This window comes from Callionymus lyra, chromosome 1, assembly GCF_982586985.1.
Source record: "Callionymus lyra chromosome 1, fCalLyr1.hap1.1, whole genome shotgun sequence".
NCBI classification, from domain to species: domain Eukaryota; kingdom Metazoa; phylum Chordata; class Actinopteri; order Syngnathiformes; family Callionymidae; genus Callionymus; species Callionymus lyra.
Window position 1 is genome coordinate 49478758 of NC_141818.1, and position 22500 is coordinate 49501257.

Sequence of the window (22500 nt, forward strand, 5' to 3'; positions counted from 1 at the left end):
TCTCACAGCAACAATACACAACATCTCACAGCAACAATACACAACATCTCACAGCAACAATACACAACATCTCACAGCAACAATACACAACATCTCACAGCAACAATACACAACATCTCACAGCAACAATACACAACAACTCACAGCAACAATACACAACATCTCACAGCAACAATACACAACATCTCACAGCAACAATACACAACATCTCACAGCAACAATACACAACATCTCACAGCAACAATACACAACATCTCACAGCAACAGTACACAACTCTCAGGCCCCATTAACCTCAGGAATCCTACTGGTGACGACAAGTGTCGTGTCTCTTGCTCCGTCTGGTGGATTCAAACCTACGCAGCTGAACAATAAGAAACGCTTCACACTTGGACGACGATCCAGAACCAAATCTGTCTGCAGTGTTGTGTGGGTTTTGTGTTGTTGCCTTTTTTTAACAGTCACGACTGTGTGTTTGTGTAGCAGCTGAGATTCATGGTTTTAATATGTGATTCCTAAATATAAAAATACATTGTGATAGTGTAGTAACAAGTATATATGTGTAGTATTGTCCAGTACTTGACTCTTGTGTTGTGATAGTGTAGTAACAAGTATTTATGTGTAGTATTGTCCAGTACTTGACTCTTGTGTTGTGATAGTGTAGTAACAAGTATTTATGTGTAGTATTGTCCAGTACTTGACTCTGGTGTTGTGATAGTGTAGTAACAAGTATATATGTGTAGTATTGTCCAGTACTTGACTCTGGTGTTGTGATAGTGTAGTACCAAGTATATATGTGTAGTATTGTCCAGTACTTGACTCTGGTGTTGTGATAGTTTAGTACCAAGTATATATGTGTAGTATTGTCCAGTACTTGACTCTGGTGTTGTGATAGTGTAGTAACAAGTATTTATGTGTAGTATTGTCCAGTACTTGACTCTGGTGTTGTGATAGTTTAGTACCAAGTATATATGTGTAGTATTGTCCAGTACTTGACTCTGGTGTTGTGATAGTGTAGTAACAAGTATTTATGTGTAGTATTGTCCAGTACTTGACTCTGGTGTTGTGATAGTGTAGTAACAAGTATATATGTGTAGTATTGTCCAGTACTTGACTCTGGTGTTGTGATAGTGTAGTAACAAGTATATATGTGTAGTATTGTCCAGTACTTGACTCTGGTGTTGTGATAGTGTAGTAACAAGTATTTATGTGTAGTATTGTCCAGTACTTGACTCTGGTGTTGTGATAGTGTAGTAACAAGTATATATATGTGAAGTATTGTCCAGTACTTGACTCTGGTGTTGTGATAGTGTAGTAACAAGTATATATGTGTAGTATTGTCCAGTACTTGACTCTGGTGTTGTGATAGTGTAGTACCAAGTATATATGTGTAGTATTGTCCAGTACTTGACTCTGGTGTTGTGATAGTTTAGTACCAAGTATATATGTGTAGTATTGTCCAGTACTTGACTCTGGTGTTGTGATAGTGTAGTAACAAGTATTTATGTGTAGTATTGTCCAGTACTTGACTCTGGTGTTGTGATAGTGTAGTAACAAGTATATATGTGTAGTATTGTCCAGTACTTGACTCTGGTGTTGTGATAGTGTAGTAACAAGTATATATGTGTAGTATTGTCCAGTACTTGACTCTGGTGTTGTGATAGTGTAGTAACAAGTATTTATGTGTAGTATTGTCCAGTACTTGACTCTGGTGTTGTGATAGTGTAGTAACAAGTATATATATGTGTAGTATTGTCCAGTACTTGACTCTGGTGTTGTGATAGTGTAGTAACAAGTATATATGTGTAGTATTGTCCAGTACTTGACTCTGGTGTTATGATAGTGTAGTAACAAGTATATATGTGTAGTATTGTCCAGCACTTGACTCTGGTGTTATGATAGTGTAATAACAAGTATATATGTGTAGTATTGTCCAGTACTTGACTCTGGTGTTGTGATAGTGTAGTAACAAGTATATATGTGTAGTATTGTCCAGTACTTGACTCTGGTGTTATGATAGTGTAGTAACAAGTATATATGTGTAGTATTGTCCAGTACTTGACTCTGGTGTTATGATAGTGTAGTAACAAGTATATATGTGTAGTATTGTCCAGTACTTGACTCTGGTGTTATGATAGTGTAGTAACAAGTATATATGTGTAGTATTGTCCAGTACTTGACTCTGGTGTTGTGATAGTGTAGTAACAAGTATACATGTGTAGTATTGTCCAGTACTTGACTCTGGTGTTATGATAGTGTAGTAACAAGTATACATGTGTAGTATTGTCCAGTACTTGACTCTGGTGTTGTGATAGTGTAGTAACAAGTATATATGTGTAGTATTGTCCAGTACTTGACTCTGGTGTTGTGATAGTGTAGTAACAAGTATATATGTGTAGTATTGTCCAGTACTTGACTCTGGTGTTGTGATAGTGTAGTAACAAGTATATATGTGTAGTATTGTCCAGTACTTGACTCTGGTGTTATGATAGTGTAGTAACAAGTATATATGTGTAGTATTGTCCAGTACTTGACTCTGGTGTTATGATAGTGTAGTAACAAGTATATATGTGTAGTATTGTCCAGTACTTGACTCTGGTGTTGTGATAGTGTAGTAACAAGTATATATGTGTAGTATTGTCCAGTATTTGACTCTGGTGTTATGATAGTGTAGTAACAAGTATACATGTGTAGTATTGTCCAGTACTTGACTCTGGTGTTGTGATAGTGTAGTAACAAGTATATATGTGTAGTATTGTCCAGTACTTGACTCTGGTGTTGTGATAGTGTAGTAACAAGTATATATGTGTAGTATTGTCCAGTACTTGACTCTGGTGTTGTGATAGTGTAGTACCAAGTATATATGTGTAGTATTGTCCAGTTCTTGACTCTGGTGTTATGATAGTGTAGTAACAAGTATATATGTGTAGTATTGTCCAGTACTTGACTCTGGTGTTATGATAGTGTAGTAACAAGTATACATGTGTAGTATTGTCCAGTACTTGACTCTGGTGTTGTGATAGTGTAGTAACAAGTATATATGTGTAGTATTGTCCAGTACTTGACTCTGGTGTTGTGATAGTGTAGTAACAAGTATATATGTGTAGTATTGTCCAGTACTTGACTCTGGTGTTGTGATAGTGTAGTACCAAGTATATATGTGTAGTATTGTCCAGTTCTTGACTCTGGTGTTGTGATAGTGTAGCAACAAGTATACAGTATATGTGTTATAAACATGTTATACTCAGTGGGCGGAGCTTATGACAAAGAAAGCGTCCCATTGGTTGATGTTGTAACTCGTGGTCCATCAGCTGGAGCTTCACTAACATGAGTGTGTGAGTGTGTCGAGTCAACACAGTTAAATTGAACGACATGAATATAAACATGTGACGTCAGATCATGTGACCGAGTGAGACCTCCTGTCGGCGTCAGCTCGTCATCGTTCGCACGAACGAACGACTTCCTGTCAATAACTGGCTCAGAGCGTAGAACGGTCGCAGCTGGTCCTCGACTCGTGACCGCGAGCATCGACTCCATGAAGCCGGACGTCGATGTTGATTGATTGACAGGAGAGCATGTCGTGATCTGATCGACCTCCAGAGAATACATACATGTAAACTTATGTTGTTAGCATCTTTGTTATTAGCCGTTAGCATCGTGAACGTCCAGCTACATTTTCAAGAAGAAAATATTGAAAAAATTATTATATTAAACTTTAATATATTTATTTTTAACGATACTCTATTGATATTCAACAGCACTGCAAATATTGCTTTGTAAAGTTTATTTAAAAAACCTAAAATATATATAGTGTACATGAAGATTACTTTAATTTCCTTTGGCTCAGGAATAATGTTTATATTTTAATTTGATGGTTTATCTTTCAATAAAATACACAGATTTTTTTATTAACAATTACAACCTCCTGCCTCTAGATGGCAGCAGTCGTTACGTCCTCCACAGCTAAAGGAAGAATGATGGCTGAGGACGAGAGGATACAGTGAGTCCAGCAGCTTTTAAAGCTGATGTTTGGACATATTTTGGTTTGAAAACAAATTAAAGTAGTTACGACTTCAAGAGTCATGTGGTCTGTAAATACTACAACACCAGAGTCAAGTACTGGACAATACTACACATATATACTTGTTACTACACTATCACAACACCAGAGTCAAGTACTGGACAATACTACACATATATACTTGTTACTACACTATTACAACACCAGAGTCAAGTACTGGACAATACTACACATATATACTTGTTACTACACTATCACAACACCAGAGTCAAGTACTGGACAATACTACACATATATACTTGTTACTACACTATCACAACACCAGAGTCAAGTACTGGACAATACTACACATATATTCTTGTTACTACACTATCACAACACCAGAGTCAAGTACTGGACAATACTACACATATATACTTGTTACTACACTATCACAACACCAGAGTCAAGTACTGGACAATACTACACATATATACTTGTTACTACACTATCACAACACCAGAGTCAAGTACTGGACAACACTACACCTATATCCTTGTCTATCACTATATATGATATCCATGTATATACATGTTCTTACGGTGATTAAAAGTCGTTCCACTAACAAGTGTAAACAGCTGTGAATCCTTCAATCCTTCAATCCTTCAATCCTTCAATCTTCACACATTCTTCTGGCGACGGTTCAGTCGTGACACGGAAGAAGAAACTGTCGCCAGAGAAGACAAATCTGTCGTTTGTCCAGATAAAAGTGGAGACTCTTGTGTTTCCTGCAGACGAGAAAAACACATCATGATTTTGTGGCGACAGATCCTCAGAAGGAAGTCATAGATTTGAATGAACAGATGATGTTCCTCCAGGTGTTAGATGAGGATCCTCAGTGTCAACATACATGTGCTCAGTGTCAACATACATGTGCTCAGTGTCAACATACATGTGCTCAGTGTCAACATACATGTGCTCAGTGTCAACATACATGTGCATTTAAATCTAATAAAATATATATATTTTTTACGTATTTTTTTATTAATCAGTACTAATAGTAATTATTATTATTATCATTATTGTTATCATCATTGTTATTACTATAATTATAATTATTATTATGATTATTATTATTATTATTTATTATTATTATCCTTATTATTGTTATTGTTATTATTATTATTATCCTTATTATTATTATTATTATTATTATCATCATTAATATCCTTATTATTATTGTTATGATTATTATTTTTATTATTATTATTATTATCATCACTATTTTTGTTATTATTATTATTATTATTATTATTATTATTATTATCATTAATATCCTTATTCTTATTGTTATTATTATTATTATCATTGTTATAATTTTTTTTTTTCATTATTATCATTATCATTTATTATTATCATTATTATTATTATTATTATTATTATTATTATTATCACTATTTTTGTTATTATTATTATTATTATTATTATCATTAATATCCTTGTTCTTATTGTTATGATTATTATTATTGTTATTATTATTATTATCATTGTTATAATTATTTTTTTCATTATCATCATTATCATTTATTATTATCATTATTATTATTATTATTACTACTATCATTATCATTATTATTATTATTATTATTATTATTATTATTAATATCATTATTATTATTATCATTATTCATATTATATTAACATTACAATATATATATATTTATATTTATTGATAATAAATATAAAACTGTTGTTTTTTATTCTCTTCACTTCTGATGAAGAATATTTGGTGAAAATATTGTCAAAGTCGACGCGTTGTTGTCGTAGAAGGTCTGAGATGTTCGTCTCTGGTCTGGAGGTTCGCACGAGACGTTCAGCAGCAGCTGACGAACGAACCAACAAATGATTGTTTGTCAGGACGTCCAGAGAGACAAAGAGTTTCTGTGCGAGTGATAAACGACAAGATTCTTCTCCTCCTTCGTTGCTGCTCACAGAGGAAGGTTTTGTTCTCGTGGTGTTTCACACATAATCTTAGCTCGACAACATTAGCACTGAATACAAGGATTTTGATTTGAAACACTTAATATTTAATAAATCATACCTTTTTATCTCATTGACTTATTTTGTTAAAGTAAAGATTAAATCATTGGTTTTATCTCATTCATTAAATGATTAGTTGAGTTAAAGTAGATTCTATTCTTCTCGGTAAAGACGTAAATCATGGAGTTTTATCTCAGTTATTGGAAAATTCTTACTTTACAGATGATAAATGATTGATTTTATAACATTCTTTGACTTATTTTTGTTAAAATAAAGATAAATCATTGGTTTTATCTCATTCATTAAATGATTAGTTGAGATAAAAGTAGATTCTATTCTTCTCGGTAAAGACGTAAATCATGGAGTTTTATCTCAGTTATTGGAAAATTCTTAATTTACAGATGATAAATGATTGATTTTATAACATTCTTTGACTTATTTTTGTTAAAATAAAGATAAATCATTGGTTTTATCTCATTCATTAAATGATTAGTTGAGATAAAAGTAGATTCTATTCTTCTCGGTAAAGACGTAAATCATGGAGTTTTATCTCAGTTATTGGAAAATTCTTTCTTTACAGATGAATTTTTTCATCAAAGTAAAGATAAATGATTGATTTTTATTACATTCTTTGAGTTATTTTGTCTGTTTTGAGATAAATAATCAAGTATTTTTGTTCTTCTCTGACATGTTTCCGCTCGTCCGTCGTGGACATGAGGTCAAGTCCTGTGTAAACGCGTGTAAACCAGTGTGAACGCGGTTTAAATGCGGTTTAAACGCGGTTTAAACGCGGTGTAACTGCGTGTGATCGCGCTGTGATCGCGGTGTGATCGCGGTGTGGGCGAGCACGGGTCAGGTTTGGGAGCCAAGAGTGGGAGATCCAGGAAGACAGTTTTGAAAAAGTCTTTTTCTGGAGGAGAGTTTGAACCTTCGCTGCAGAATCGATGTGCAGAGGATCCTGCACCAGAAACACTCGCTATATGTCGTAGGTTTTATTTTACTATCAAGTTCTTACATCAACGTCTCTTCATGGAATACTGTGTGTTCTGACTCTGAAGCCGATGTTCCGGTTCTGACTCTCAATCCAGATGAAAGTGAACCTCCAGTGAACGTGGGTCCGAACTGGTTCCAAAGTGGTGTTTAAATATTTGATAGAAACTTGTTGATCCAGACTAAAGCAAACGATCGCGGTCTTGTTGACACTTGTACTCGATGTTTGCTGCCTTCAGGTTCACACTTGAAACGGATCATGTTCGTGTGTCTTATTGTGTAGTTGTGTCATTATTGTTGACTTGTGTGTTGAACTCAAGAGAGACGTGTGTGACGAGATGTTTAGTGTAGTTTCTACCGCCCCCCGCAGGACAGTTGGTGAACTGCATCAGCCGTAGTAATACATTAAAAAACGACATAAACTACAAATAATAATGTCTTAAAATATCAAAGAACAAACCTGAGGTTCTGAAACAATAGTGCTTTGACTTTGGAGTAGATTTATTCGAAGTAAAAGTAGAAAAATAAAATAAAATTTCAAAATAAAATCAACTTGATCAACTAATAGCAGGTGATTATTCTACATACGATACACACACGTGTGCGTCAGTAACACAACAACACACTGTAGCTCATGTCAGCGACAGGATGGTTCTGATTGGTCGAGAGTGTGTTTGAGTGACAGCTCAGGCCTGCTGAAGCTCAAGGGTTCCTGCAGCTCTGGTCTGGTCTCAGATAAGACGATTCTATTGGGTCGTCCGGTTTGATGTCCGGCGCCTGTTGCGCGCCTGTTGCCTGGAAACACGTGACGTGAAAGAACATGGTGGTGTTGACGCTTGACGTGTGTCGTGCAGTGAGCGAAGGCAAGAACCTGATCCCCATGGACCCCAACGGGTTGTCGGACCCGTACGTCAAGCTCAAGCTGATTCCGGACCCAAAGAACGAGACCAAGCAAAAGACCAAAACCATCAAATCCAACCTCAACCCCCGGTGGAACGAAACCTTCACCTTGTAAGTGTCTCGTCCGGAAACAACGGGTTTAAAGTCGCAGTAACGTTTAGTGTGTGTTCAAATATATATAATTACTGTAGTGACGCTACAAACATCACGAGTCATCAGTGAGTTTTACTGCGAAGATACTTTTAACAGCAGATAAAACCAGTGAGTTATTTTATTTTAAACTTTAAAATGACTTTATTTGAGTAGAAACCATGAAAATAAACATGATTTTACTGATAAATTAAATATATATATAAAATATAATATGTATATATGTTTATCCATACGTGTGTATTGTTTTGGTTCCATAGAAAAGTATATAAATACTTTCTCAACAAGAGTTTTTATCTTGTTTCTCAAAATAATGTCTAATTGCAGTTACAGTTTTCTGACGCCAGGGGGAGAAACAAACTGTTGAATCTCACGTCCTGTCAGTTTTAATTAGTTATGCAGAAGAAGAACGAGGGTCAAAGTTCAAGACGTTATGTAGATGATTTTCTTGCATTAATTCTTAGTAAATAAATTATAATATATTATTATATTCATATTATTGTTATTATTTCTGGGTATTAATGTTTATTCAAATTGAATAAGTAGTTTCAGCAGTTTACAAGTAAATATTATATATTACATTAATATGTTATATCTACTCATGAGTATATAAATATACTTATACTTGTACTTATACTTATACTACTTATACTTCCATAATGCTGCTACTACTTGTACCTCTACTAGTTCTACAACTTACACTTTTACGTATACTACTTATACTTCCATAATACTACTACTACTTGTACCTCTACTAGTTCTACTACTTCTACTTCTACTACTTCTACGTATACTACTTATACTTCCATAATACTACTACTACTTGTACCTCTACTAGTTCTACTACTTATACTTCTACTTCTTCTACTTGTACCGCTTCTAGTTCTACAACTTGTACTTCTTCTACTTCTACTACTTCTACTTCTACTACTTATAAGTCTACTAATAGTTCTACAACTTCTACTTCTACTACTTCTACTACTTATAAGTCTACTACTAGTTCTACAACTTCTACTTCTACTTCTACTACTTCTACTTCTACTACTTACACTTCCATAATACTACTACTACTTGTACCGCTTCTAGTTCTACAGCTGGTACTTATACTTCTACTACTTATAAGTCTACTACTAGTTCTACAACTTCTACTTCTACTTGTACTACTTGTACTTCCATAAAAGTACTACTTTAAAGTTCCTAAAGACTGAGGAACCATCAGAACCAACTGTCAAGGTCGTGTCCACAGTAAGCTGAAGCCGTCGGACAAGGACCGCCGTCTGTCCGTGGAGGTCTGGGACTGGGACCGGACGACCAGGAACGACTTCATGGGAGCTCTGTCCTTCGGGGTGTCGGAGCTCCTGAAGTCTCCCGTGTGCGGCTGGTGAGTTGAAAACCTGAACCTTCCCTGGTGCCCTCGAGCCTCACCTGTGGTGTCGTGCAGGTACAAGCTGCTGTGCCAGGAGGAGGGCGAGTACTACAACGTGCCCATCTCGGAGGAGGACGACGGCAACGAGGAGCTGAGGCTGAAGTTTGAGGTGAGGACCAGGATCTGGACCAGAACAGACATGTCTTCATGTGTCTTCATGTGTCTTCTCGTGTCTTCTCGTGTCTTCTCGTGTCTTCATGTGTCTTCTCGTGTCTTCTCATGTCTTCATGTGTCTTCATGTATCTTCTTGTGTCTTCATGTGTCTTCATGTGTCTTCATGTGTCTTCTCGTGTCTTCATGTGTCTTCATGTGTCTTCTCGTGTCTTCATGTGTCTTCATGTGTCTTCATGTGTCTTCTTGTGTCTTCATGTGTCTTCATGTGTCTTCTCTTGTCTTCTCGTGTCTTCTTGTGTCTTCATGTGTCTTCATGTGTCTTCATGTGTCTTCTCGTGTCTTCATGTGTCTTCTCGTGTCTTCTTGTGTCTTCATGTGTCTTCATGTGTCTTCATGTGTCTTCTCGTGTCTTCATGTGTCTTCTCGTGTCTTCATGTGTCTTCATGTGTCTTCATGTGTCTTCTCGTGTCTTCATGTGTCTTCTCGTGTCTTCTTGTGTCTTCATGTGTCTTCTCGTGTCTTCTCGTGTCTTCATGTGTCTTCATGTGTCTTCATGTGTCTTCTCGTGTCTTCTCGTGTCTTCATGTGTCTTCATGTGTCTTCATGTGTCTTCTCGTGTCTTCATGTGTCTTCATGTGTCTTCATGTGTCTTCTCGTGTCTTCTCGTGTCTTCATGTGTCTTCATGTGTCTTCATGTGTCTTCATGTGTCTTCTCGTGTCTTCTCGTGTCTTCATCTGTCTTCATGTGTCTTCATGTGTCTTCTTGTGTCTTCATGTGTCTTCTTTTGTCTTCTCGTGTCTTCATGTGTCTTCATGTGTCTTCTCGTGTCTTCTCGTGTCTTCATGTGTCTTCATGTGTCTTCATGTGTCTTCATGTGTCTTCTTGTGTCTTCTCGTGTCTTCATGTGTCTTCATGTGTCTTCTCGTGTCTTCATGTGTCTTCTCGTGTCTTCATGTGTCTTCATGTGTCTTCTTGTGTCTTCATGTGTCTTCTTGTGTCTTCTCGTGTCTTCATGTGTCTTCATGTGTCTTCTCGTGTCTTCATGTGTCTTCTCGTGTCTTCATGTGTCTTCATGTGTCTTCTCGTGTCTTCATGTGTCTTCACGTGTCTTCATGTGTCTTCCTGTGTCTTCTCGTGTCTTCATGTGTCTTCTCGTGTCTTCTCGTGTCTTCATGTGTCTTCATGTGTCTTCATGTGTCTTCTCGTGTCTTCATGTGTCTTCTCGTGTCTTCATGTGTCTTCTCGTGTCTTCATGTGTCTTCATGTGTCTTCATGTGTCTTCTTGTGTCTTCATGTGTCTTCTCGTGTCTTCATGTGTCTTCATGTGTCTTCTCGTGTCTTCATGTGTCTTTTCGTGTCTTCATGTGTCTTCATGTGTCTTCTCGTGTCTTCATGTGTCTTCTCGTGTCTTCTCGTGTCTTCAAGTGTCTTCCCGTGTCTTCATGTGTCTTCTCGTGTCTTCTCGTGTCTTCTCGTGTCTTCATGTGTCTTCATGTGTCTTCATGTGTCTTCATGTGTCTTCTCGTGTCTTCATGTGTCTTCTCGTGTCTTCATGTGTCTTCATGTGTCTTCTCGTGTCTTCATGTGTCTTCATGTGTCTTCTCGTGTCTTCATGTGTCTTCTCGTGTCTTCATGTGTCTTCATGTGTCTTCATGTGTCTTCTCGTGTCTTCATGTGTCTTCATGTGTCTTCATGTGTCTTCTCGTGTCTTCATGTGTCTTCATGTGTCTTCATGTGTCTTCTCGTGTCTTCTCGTGTCTTCATGTGTTTCATGTGTCTTCTCGTGTCTTCATGTGTCTTCTCGTGTCTTCATGTGTCTTCATGTGTCTTCTCGTGTCTTCATGTGTCTTCATGTGTCTTCATGTGTCTTCTTGTGTCTTCATGTGTCTTCTTGTGTCTTCTCGTGTCTTCATGTGTCTTCATGTGTCTTCTCGTGTCTTCATGTGTCTTCATGTGTCTTCATGTGTCTTCTCGTGTCTTCATGTGTTTCATGTGTCTTCTCGTGACTTCATGTGTCTTCATGTGTCTTCTCGTGTCTTCATGTGTTTCATGTGTCTTCTCATGTCTTCATGTGTCTTCATGTGTCTTCTCGTGTCTTCATGTGTCTTCATGTGTCTTCTCGTGTCTTCATGTGTCTTCATGTGTCTTCATGTGTCTTCATGTGTCTTCATGTGTCTTCTCGTGTCTTCATGTGTCTTCATGTGTCTTCATGTGTCTTCATGTGTCTTCATGTGTCTTCATGTGTCTTCATGTGTCTCTGAACATCACGCTTGTGTCATGACTGAAGAACTGAGTCAGTCTATGATGAAAACATCATCAATATTTTTATTATTATCTTCTACCAGCAGAGTTTACACTTTTATTCAATAATAATCTGACTTTATTATCTGTTCATGTCAAATACATTTGTTTTTAAAACATTTACTTTTGAATATTGTGAGTATTGACAACAATACGATGTATCGTGATACTTCAGGAACAATATATGTGTATTATTTTTAAAATACGATGTATTGTGATACTTAAAACAAGTAGTACAGTACAAGTACAAAAATAAACAAACCTTGTGAATATTTACATGGTAATAGAAAATATATAAATAAATAAAAATAAATATACACCTGTTTTATTTTATACACAGTTTTTTGAGATATACGCCATGGAGAAATATGATTAAATGAAACATGATTTTGTAGGAAACTAAATGTGTTTGTGTGTATATATATATAAACATTATTAAACATCATGGAAGTAACAATTAAACACGTTTCATTTAAAAACTATAAATTCAAGATTTCAATGGATTCAACTATATATTGTGTTGAGCTGCATCTGCCGCTAGATGGCGCTGATGACCAAGAGGAACCTGGTGACGTCAGTATCTTCCAGTGACGTCAGTATCTTCCAGTGACTCGTGAACCAAAGTAAACTTGAAGTAAAGTCAAATACTTGTGAAGACACGTGAGGGACAAAACCACGTATGACCACCAGGTGTCAGCAAAGCTCCTCGAACACATGACGTGTTATATTGATGGAGGTAAACGTCTGGAATATTTACCTGTTATTTACCTGTCCAGGTGAGACCTCACCAGCAGGAGAGACTGTGTTTCCCTGCAGGACATGTAGAGGGCGCCAGAGATCAGATCTTTTCAGATGTTTGAACATTTCTGATGCAGAACATGTTGCTGAAGGGTCAAATGTACTAGTTCTACTACTTATACTTCCATAATACTACTACTACTTGTACCTCTACAAGTTCTACTACTTATACTTATACTTATACTACTTATACTTTCAAAATACTACTACTACTTGTATCTGTACTAGTTCTACTAATTATAATTATACTACTTATACTTCCATGCTACTACTTCTACATCAACCTCTACTAGTTCTACTTCTTATACTTATAAGTTAAAGTTAAAATGTCTAATTAAACAAGTGACATTTCCACTTCTTTATGTATCCACACATGTATTTATATATATTATATATTTCTTGATGTATTCACACATGTATTTATATATATATATTTATTTATGTATTCACACATGTATTTATATATATATTATATATTTCTTTATGTATCCACACATGTATTTTTTTATTTTTTTATTCACACATGTATTTATATATATTTATATATTTAATATGTATTCACACATGTATTTATATATATTCATATATTTATGTATTCACACATGTAAGTAACTAATTTGTATTTATATAGCGCTTTTTATATATATTTCTTTATGTAGTCACAGATATATTTATATATATTTATATATTTATTTATGTACTCACACATGTATTTATATATATCTATATATATTTATATCTTGATGTACAAACATTCATTTGTGATGCTCGTCGTCGTCCTGTAGCTTCTTCTGTTTCCAAGTGAGTCAGAAGAACTTGTGGTTTCAGGAGCTGCAGCGCGTGGACTCTGCTCAGGTGCGTCTGGAGGCAGGAAGTAAGAATGCTGCTTGGTCACGTGTCATTGGCTGAAGCTTCAGGTGTGCTGTGGTTGAACACAGGGACCAGATTAACCTAAAATCAAACCATTCTTAGTTCTTGGTTTATTTTAATAGTTTTAGATCCAACTCGTGGTTTCTGGCTTTAGTTTATATTTGTTTCTCGAGACGTGATTCGTGATCGTTCGATCGGAAACTTTAAATAAAGTTGTATTCAATCATAGTTTATATTTGTTTCTCGAGACATGATTCGTGATCGTTCGATCGGAAACTTTAAATAAAGTTGCATTCAATCATAGTTTATCTTTCTTTCTCGAGACATGATTCGTGATCGTTCGATCAGAAACTTTAAATAAAGTTGGATTCAATCATAGTTTATCTTTGTTTCTCGAGACGTGATTCGTGATCGTTAGATCGGAAACTTTAAATAAAGTTGGATTCAATCATAGTTTATATTTGTTTCTCGAGACATGATTCGTGATCGTTCGATCAGAAACTTTAAATAAAGTTGGATTCAATCATAGTTTATATTTGTTTCTCGAGACGTGATTCGTGATCGTTCGATCGGAAACTTTAAATAAAGTTGTATTCAATCATAGTTTATATTTGTTTCTCGAGACATGATTCGTGATCGTTCGATCGGAAACTTTAAATAAAGTTGGATTCAATCATAGTTTATATTTCTTTCTCGAGACATGATTCGTGATCGTTCGATCGGAAACTTTAAATAAAGTTGGATTCAATCGTAGTTTATCTTTCTTTCTCGAGACATGATTCGTGATCGTTCGATCGGAAACTTTAAATAAAGTTGGATTCAATCATAGTTTATCTTTGTTTCTCGAGACATGATTCGTGATCGTTCGATCGGAAACTTTAAATAAAGTTGGATTCAATCATAGTTTATCTTTGTTCCTCGAGACATGATTCGTGATCGTTCGATCGGAAACTTTAAATAAAGTTGGATTCAATCGTAGTTTATCTTTCTTTCTCGAGACATGATTCGTGATCGTTCGATCAGAAACTTTAAATAAAGTTGGATTCAATCATAGTTTATCTTTCTTTCTCGAGACATGATTCGTGATCGTTCGATCGGAAACTTTAAATAAAGTTGGATTCAATCGTAGTTTATCTTTCTTTCTCGAGACATGATTCGTGATCGTTCGATCGGAAACTTTAAATAAAGTTGGATTCAATCATAGTTTATCTTTGTTTCTCGAGACATGATTCGTGATCGTTCGATCGGAAACTTTAAATAAAGTTGGATTCAATCATAGTTTATCTTTATTTCTCGAGACATGATTCGTGATCGTTCGATCGGAAACTTTAAATAAAGTTGGATTCAATCATAGTTTATCTTTGTTCCTCGAGACATGATTCGTGATCGTTCGATCGGAAACTTTAAATAAAGTTGGATTCAATCATAGTTTATCTTTGTTTCTTGAGACATGATTCGTGATCGTTCGATCGGAAACTTTAAATAAAGTTGGATTCAATCATAGTTTATATTTCTTTCTCGAGACATGATTCGTGATCGTTCGATCGGAAACTTTAAATAAAGTTGGATTCAATCATAGTTTATCTTTGTTTCTTGAGACATGATTCGTGATCGTTCGATCAGAAACTTTAAATAAAGTTGGATTCAATCATAGTTTATCTTTGTTTCTTGAGACATGATTCGTGATCGTTCGATCGGAAACTTTAAATAAAGTTGGATTCAATCATAGTTTATCTTTGTTTCTCGAGACATGATTCGTGATCGTTCGATCGGAAACTTTAAATAAAGTTGGATTCGATCGTAGTTTATCTTTGTTTCTCGAGACATGATTCGTGATCGTTCGATCAGAAACTTTAAATAAAGTTGGATTCAATCGTAGTTTATCTTTGTTTCTCGAGACATGATTCGTGATCGTTCGATCAGAAACTTTAAATAAAGTTGGATTCAATCATAGTTTATCTTTGTTTCTCGAGACATGATTCGTGATCGTTCGATCGGAAACTTTAAATAAAGTTGGATTCAATCATAGTTTATCTTTATTTCTCGAGACATGATTCGTGATCGTTCGATCGGAAACTTTAAATAAAGTTGGATTCAATCATAGTTTATCTTTATTTCTCGAGACATGATTTGTGATCGTTCGATCGGAAACTTTAAATAAAGTTGGATTCAATCGTAGTTTATCTTTCTTTCTCGAGACATGATTCGTGATCGTTCGATCAGAAACTTTAAATAAAGTTGGATTCAATCATAGTTTATCTTTGTTTCTCGAGACATGATTCGTGATCGTTCGATCGGAAACTTTAAATAAAGTTGGATTCAATCATAGTTTATCTTTCTTTCTCGAGACATGATTCGTGATCGTTCGATCGGAAACTTTAAATAAAGTTGGATTCAATCGTAGTTTATCTTTGTTTCTTGAGAAATGATTCGTGATCGTTCGATCGGAAACTTTAAATAAAGTTGGATTCAATCATAGTTTATCTTTGTTTCTCGAGACATGATTCGTGATCGTTCGATCGGAAACTTTAAATAAAGTTGGATTCAATCGTAGTTTATCTTTGTTTCTCGAGACATGATTCGTGATCGTTCGATCGGAAACTTTAAATAAAGTTGGATTCAATCATAGTTTATCTTTGTTTCTTGAGACATGATTCGTGATCGTTCGATCAGAAACTTTAAATAAAGTTGGATTCAATCGTAGTTTATCTTTGTTTCTCGAGACATGATTCGTGATCGTTCGATCAGAAACTTTAAATAAAGTTGGATTCAATCGTAGTTTATCTTTGTTTCTCGAGACATGATTCGTGATCGTTCGATCAGAAACTTTAAATAAAGTTGGATTCAATCGTAGTTTATCTTTCTTTCTCGAGACATGATTCGTGATCGTTCGATCGGAAACTTTAAATAAAGTTGGATTCAATCGTAGTTTATCTTTCTTTCTCGAGACATGATTCGTGATCGTTCGATCAGAAACTTTAAATAAAGTTGGATTCAATCATAGTTTATCTTTGTTTCTCGAGACATGATTCGTGATCGTTCGATCGAAAACTTTAAATAAAGTTGGATTCAATCATAGTTTATCTTTCTTTCTCGAGACATGATTCGTGATCGTTCGATCGGAAACTTTAAATAAAGTTGGATTCAATCGTAGTTTATCTTTGTTTCTTGAGAAATGATTCGTGATCGTTCGATCGGAAACTTTAAATAAAGTTGGATTCAATCGTAGTTTATCTTTGTTTCTTGAGACATGATTCGTGATCGTTCGATCGGAAACTTTAAATAAAGTTGGATTCAATCATAGTTTATCTTTGTTTCTCGAGACATGATTCGTGATCGTTCGATCGGAAACTTTAAATAAAGTTGGATTCAATCGTAGTTTATCTTTGTTTCTCGAGACATGATTCGTGATCGTTCGATCGGAAACTTTAAATAAAGTTGGATTCAATCATAGTTTATCTTTGTTTCTCGAGACATGATTCGTGATCGTTCGATCGAAAACTTTAAATAAAGTTGGATTCAATCATAGTTTATCTTTCTTTCTCGAGACATGATTCGTGATCGTTCGATCGGAAACTTTAAATAAAGTTGGATTCAATCGTAGTTTATCTTTGTTTCTCGAGACATGATTCGTGATCGTTCGATCGGAAACTTTAAATAAAGTTGGATTCAATCATAGTTTATCTTTGTTTCTCGAGACATGATTCGTGATCGTTCGATCGAAAACTTTAAATAAAGTTGGATTCAATCATAGTTTATCTTTGTTTCTCGAGACATGATTCGTGATCGTTCGATCGAAAACTTTAAATAAAGTTGGATTCAATCATAGTTTATCTTTGTTTCTCGAGACATGATTCGTGATCGTTCGATCGGAAACTTTAAATAAAGTTGGATTCAATCATAGTTTATCTTTGTTTCTCGAGACATGATTCGTGATCGTTCGATCGGAAACTTTAAATAAAGTTGGATTCAATCGTAGTTTATCTTTCTTTCTCGAGACATGATTCGTGATCGTTCGATCGGAAACTTTAAATAAAGTTGGATTCGATCATAACAACCTGATGAATTGTGTATTTGTTGTGTGTCCCTCGACTCACACCACGTTGTGTAGTCGGATACAAAGAATAACAAGTTCTTCTGCAGCATGTTGTTGTTTATTTACATGTTTGTTTACAAGTTGAACCAGTGTCCTGCTGAAGGAGCTCCTGGAAAGCATCTTGCATTTTTTAGGAAGCATGATATTTGGATTGATGGCATGAAATCATTTATCTTCCACAGTATTACACAACAGTACTGCGGAAATATACAAATATATTTGGAAAACTATCTCCTGGTTCTTTGTCATGAAACTGAAACCAAAATAGTATCCTCTTGTCCTCAGTCCTCTCGGGGTATTGAGCGCTGCCACCTAGAGGCCGCAGGTTAATTCGCACCAACTTACCATGGTGAACATGTGGTTGAGCGTTGCCGTGGAAACCGTTGAACGCCGCCATGTTTGCGCCGCAGAAAGCCAAGCTGGGTCCGGGCAAGAAGGCGACCACGGAGACGGACAACGGTCGCTCCGCCATCTTCTCCTCGGACGGCGTGGACCAGGTGAAGCTCGCAGACTTCAGCTTCCTCGCCGTGCTCGGGAAGGGCAGCTTCGGGAAGGTAAGTGTCGTGGTGGTACTAATGTTACTTCCACTAGTATTACTACTTCTACTATTCATGTTACTTCCACTTGTATTACTACTTCTACTACTCATGTTACTTCCACTTGTATTACTACTTCTACTACTCATGTTACTTCCACTTGTATTACTACTTCTACTACTAATGTTACTTCCACTAGTATTACTACTTCTACTATTCATGTTACTTCCACTTGTATTACTACTTCTACTACTCATGTTACTTCCACTAGTATTACTACTTCTACTATTCATGTTACTTCCACTAGTATTACTACTTCTACTACTCATGTTACTTCCACTTGTATTACTACTTCTACTACTCATGTTACTTCCACTTGTATTACTACTTCTACTACTCATGTTACTTCCACTTGTATTACTACTTCTACTACTCATGTTACTTCCACTTGTATTACTACTTCTACTACTCATGTTACTTCCACTTGTATTACTACTTCTACTACTCATGTTACTTCCACTTGTATTACTACTTCTACTACTCATGTTACTTCCACTTGTATTACTACTTCTACTACTCATGTTACTTCCACTTGTATTACTACTTCTACTACTCATGTTACTTCCACTTGTATTATTACTTCTACTACTCATGTTACTTCCACTAGTATTACTTCTTCTACTACTAATGTTACTTCCACTTGTATTACTACTTCTACTACTCATGTTACTTCCACTTGTATTACTACTTCTACTACTCATGTTACTTCCACTAGTATTACTTCTTCTACTACTAATGTTACTTTCACTTGTATTACTACTTCTACTACTTATGTTACTTCCACTTGTATTACTACTTCTACTACTCATGTTACTTCCACTTGTATTACTACTTTTACTACTAATGTTACTTCCACTTGTATTACTACTTTTACTACTTATGTTACTTCCACTTGTATTACTACTTTTACTACTAATGTTACTTCCACTAGTATTACTACTTCTACTACTAATGTTACTTTCACTTGTATTACTACTTTTACTACTAATGTTACTTCCACTTGTATTACTACTTTTACTACTAATGTTACTTCCACTAGTATTACTACTTTTACTACTAATGTTACTTCCACTTGTATTACTACTTTTACTACTAATGTTACTTCCACTAGTATTACTACTTTTACTACTAATGTTACTTCCACTAGTATTACTACTTCTACAACTAATGTTACTTCCACTAGTATTACTACTTCTACTACTAATGTTACTCCCACTAGTATTACTACTTCTACTACTAACGTTACTTCCACTAGTATTACTACTTCTACCTCTAATGTTACTCCCACTAGTATTACTACTTCTACTACTAATGTTACTTCCACTAGTATTACTACTTCTACTACTAATGTTACTCCCACTAGTATTACTACTTCTACTACTAATGTTACTTCCACTTGTACTACTCTTTGTACTCCTCATGTTACTTCCACTTGTACTACTACTTGTACTCCTCATGTTACTTCCACTTGTACTACTACTTGTACTCCTCATGTTACTTCCACTTGTACTACTACTTGTACTCCTCATGTTACTTCCACTTGTACTACTACTTGTACTCCTAATGTTACTTCCACTTGTACTACTACTTGTACTCCTCGTGTTACTTCCACTTGTACTACTCTTTGTACTCCTCATGTTACTTCCACCTGTACTAGTACTTGTACTACTCTTTGTACTCCTCATGTTACTTCCACTTGTACTACTACTTGTACTACTCATGTAACTTCCACTTGTACTACTACTTGTACTCCTCATGTTACTTCCACTTGTACTACTACTTGTACTCCTCATGTTACTTCCACTTGTACTACTACTTGTACTCCTCATGTTACTTCCACTTGTACTACTACTTGTACTCCTCATGTTACTTCCACTTGTACTACTACTTGTACTCCTCATGTTACTTCCACTTGTACTACTACTTGTACTCCTCGTGTTACTTCCACTTGTACTACTCTTTGTACTCCTCATGTTACTTCCACCTGTACTAGTACGTGTACTACTCTTTGTACTCCTCATGTTACTTCCACTTGTACTACTACTTGTACTACTCATGTAACTTCCACTTGTACTACTACTTGTACTCCTCATGTTACTTCCACTTGTACTACTACTTGTACTCCTCATGTTACTTCCACTTGTACTACTACTTGTACTCCTCATGTTACTTCCACTTGTACTACTACTTGTACTCCTCATGTTACTTCCACTTGTACTACTACTTGTACTCCTCATGTTACTTCCACTTGTACTACTACTTGTACTCCTCATGTTACTTCCACTTGTACTACTACTTGTACTCCTCGTGTTACTTCCACTTGTACTACTCTTTGTACTCCTCATGTTACTTCCACTTGTACTACTACTTGTACTCCTCATGTTACTTCCACTTGTACTACTACTTGTACTCCTCGTGTTACTTCCACTTGTACTACTCTTTGTACTCCTCATGTTACTTCCACCTGTACTAGTACTTGTACTACTCTTTGTACTCCTCATGTTACTTCCACTTGTACTACTACTTGTACTACTCATGTAACTTCCACTTGTACTACTACTTGTACTCCTCATGTTACTTCCACCTGTACTAGTTCTTGTACTACTCTTTGTACTCCTCATGTTACTTCCACTTGTACTACTACTTGTACTACTCATGTAACTTCCACTTGTACTACTACTTGTACTCCTCATGTTACTTCCACTTGTACTACTACTTGTACTCCTCATGTTACTTCCACTTGTACTACTACTTGTACTCCTCATGTTACTTCCACTTGTACTACTACTTGTACTCCTCATGTTACTTCCACTTGTACTACTACTTGTACTCCTCATGTTACCTCCACTTGTACTACTACTTGTACTCCTCATGTTACTTCCACCTGTACTACTACTTGTACTCCTCATGTTACTTCCACTTGTACTACTACTTGTACTCCTCGTGTTACTTCCACTTGTACTACTCTTTGTACTCCTCATGTTACTTCCACCTGTACTAGTACTTGTACTACTCTTTGTACTCCTCATGTTACTTCCACCTGTACTAGTACTTGTACTACTCTTTGTACTCCTCATGTTACTTCCACTTGTACTACTACTTGTACTACTCATGTAACTTCCACTTGTACTACTACTTGTACTCCTCATGTTACTTCCACTTGTACTATTACTTGTACTCCTCATGTTACTTCCACTTGTACTACTACTTGTACTCCTCGTGTTACTTCCACTTGTACTACTCTTTGTACTCCTCATGTTACTTCCACCTGTACTACTCTTTGTACTCCTCATGTAACTTCCACTTGTACTAGTACTTGTACTCCTCATGTTACTTCCACTTGTACTACTACTTGTACTCCTCATGTTACTTCCACTTGTACTACTACTTGTACTCCTCATGTTACTTCCACTTGTACTACTACTTGTACTCCTCATGTTACTTCCACTTGTACTACTCTTTGTACTCCTCATGTTACTTCGACTTGTACTACTCTTTGTACTCCTCATGTTACTTCCACTTGTACTACTCTTTGTACTCCTCATGTAACTTCCACTTGTACTAGTACTTGTACTACTCTCTGTACTCCTGATGCTCCTGTGCAGGTGATGCTGGCGGAGAGGAAGGCGAGCGAGGAACTCTACGCCATCAAGATCCTGAAGAAGGACGTGGTGATCCAGGACGACGACGTTGAGTGCACTATGGTGGAGAAGAGAGTTCTGGCCCAGCAGAGCAAACCTCCCTTCCTCACACAGCTGCACTCCTGCTTCCAGACTGTGGTGTGTACAGTTGTGTAGCTCAGGTCGATGTTCACGGACACACACTTTATTCAGAGCATCACTCACACACGAACCTTTAGGAGGAAACATGAACACAACTTTGTTGTGAAAGACAAAACTAACACATGGACACGTTAACAATAAGAATGCGTTCATCAAGTATTCATTTCTTTCATTATTATTGTTAATGATTCCATAAGTTGTGTTGTTGTGTACATGGATGTAGTGAAGACACAGTTGTGTGTCGCTGCAGGACCGCCTGTACTTCGTGATGGAGTACGTGAACGGAGGAGACCTCATGTATCATATCCAGCAGGTCGGGAAGTTCAAGGAGCCACAAGCAGTGTAAGAGTCACATGACTTGTGTGTGTGTGTACTGTTGTGTACTGTTGTGTGTCGTTGTCGACACTAAACCTGGCTCTTGCAGATTCTACGCAGCAG

At 36.1% G+C, this 22500-nt stretch overlaps 1 protein-coding gene across 1 annotated transcript in view; it reads left to right on the top strand.

Annotated features, from left to right (window-relative positions):
- The window catches only part of LOC148090013 (protein kinase C alpha type-like), a 134572-nt gene that overhangs the window by 76991 nt on the left and 35081 nt on the right, over positions 1-22500 (top strand). Inside the window, exons 6-12 of the mRNA XM_087811248.1 lie at positions 7883-8039; positions 9325-9459; positions 9520-9613; positions 18095-18238; positions 21886-22059; positions 22313-22404; positions 22487-22500. The exon at positions 22487-22500 is cut by the window's right edge and continues 49 nt beyond it. Coding sequence (XP_087667374.1) covers positions 7883-8039; positions 9325-9459; positions 9520-9613; positions 18095-18238; positions 21886-22059; positions 22313-22404; positions 22487-22500 — 810 coding nt within the window. The remainder of the gene's footprint in view (positions 1-7882; positions 8040-9324; positions 9460-9519; positions 9614-18094; positions 18239-21885; positions 22060-22312; positions 22405-22486) is intronic.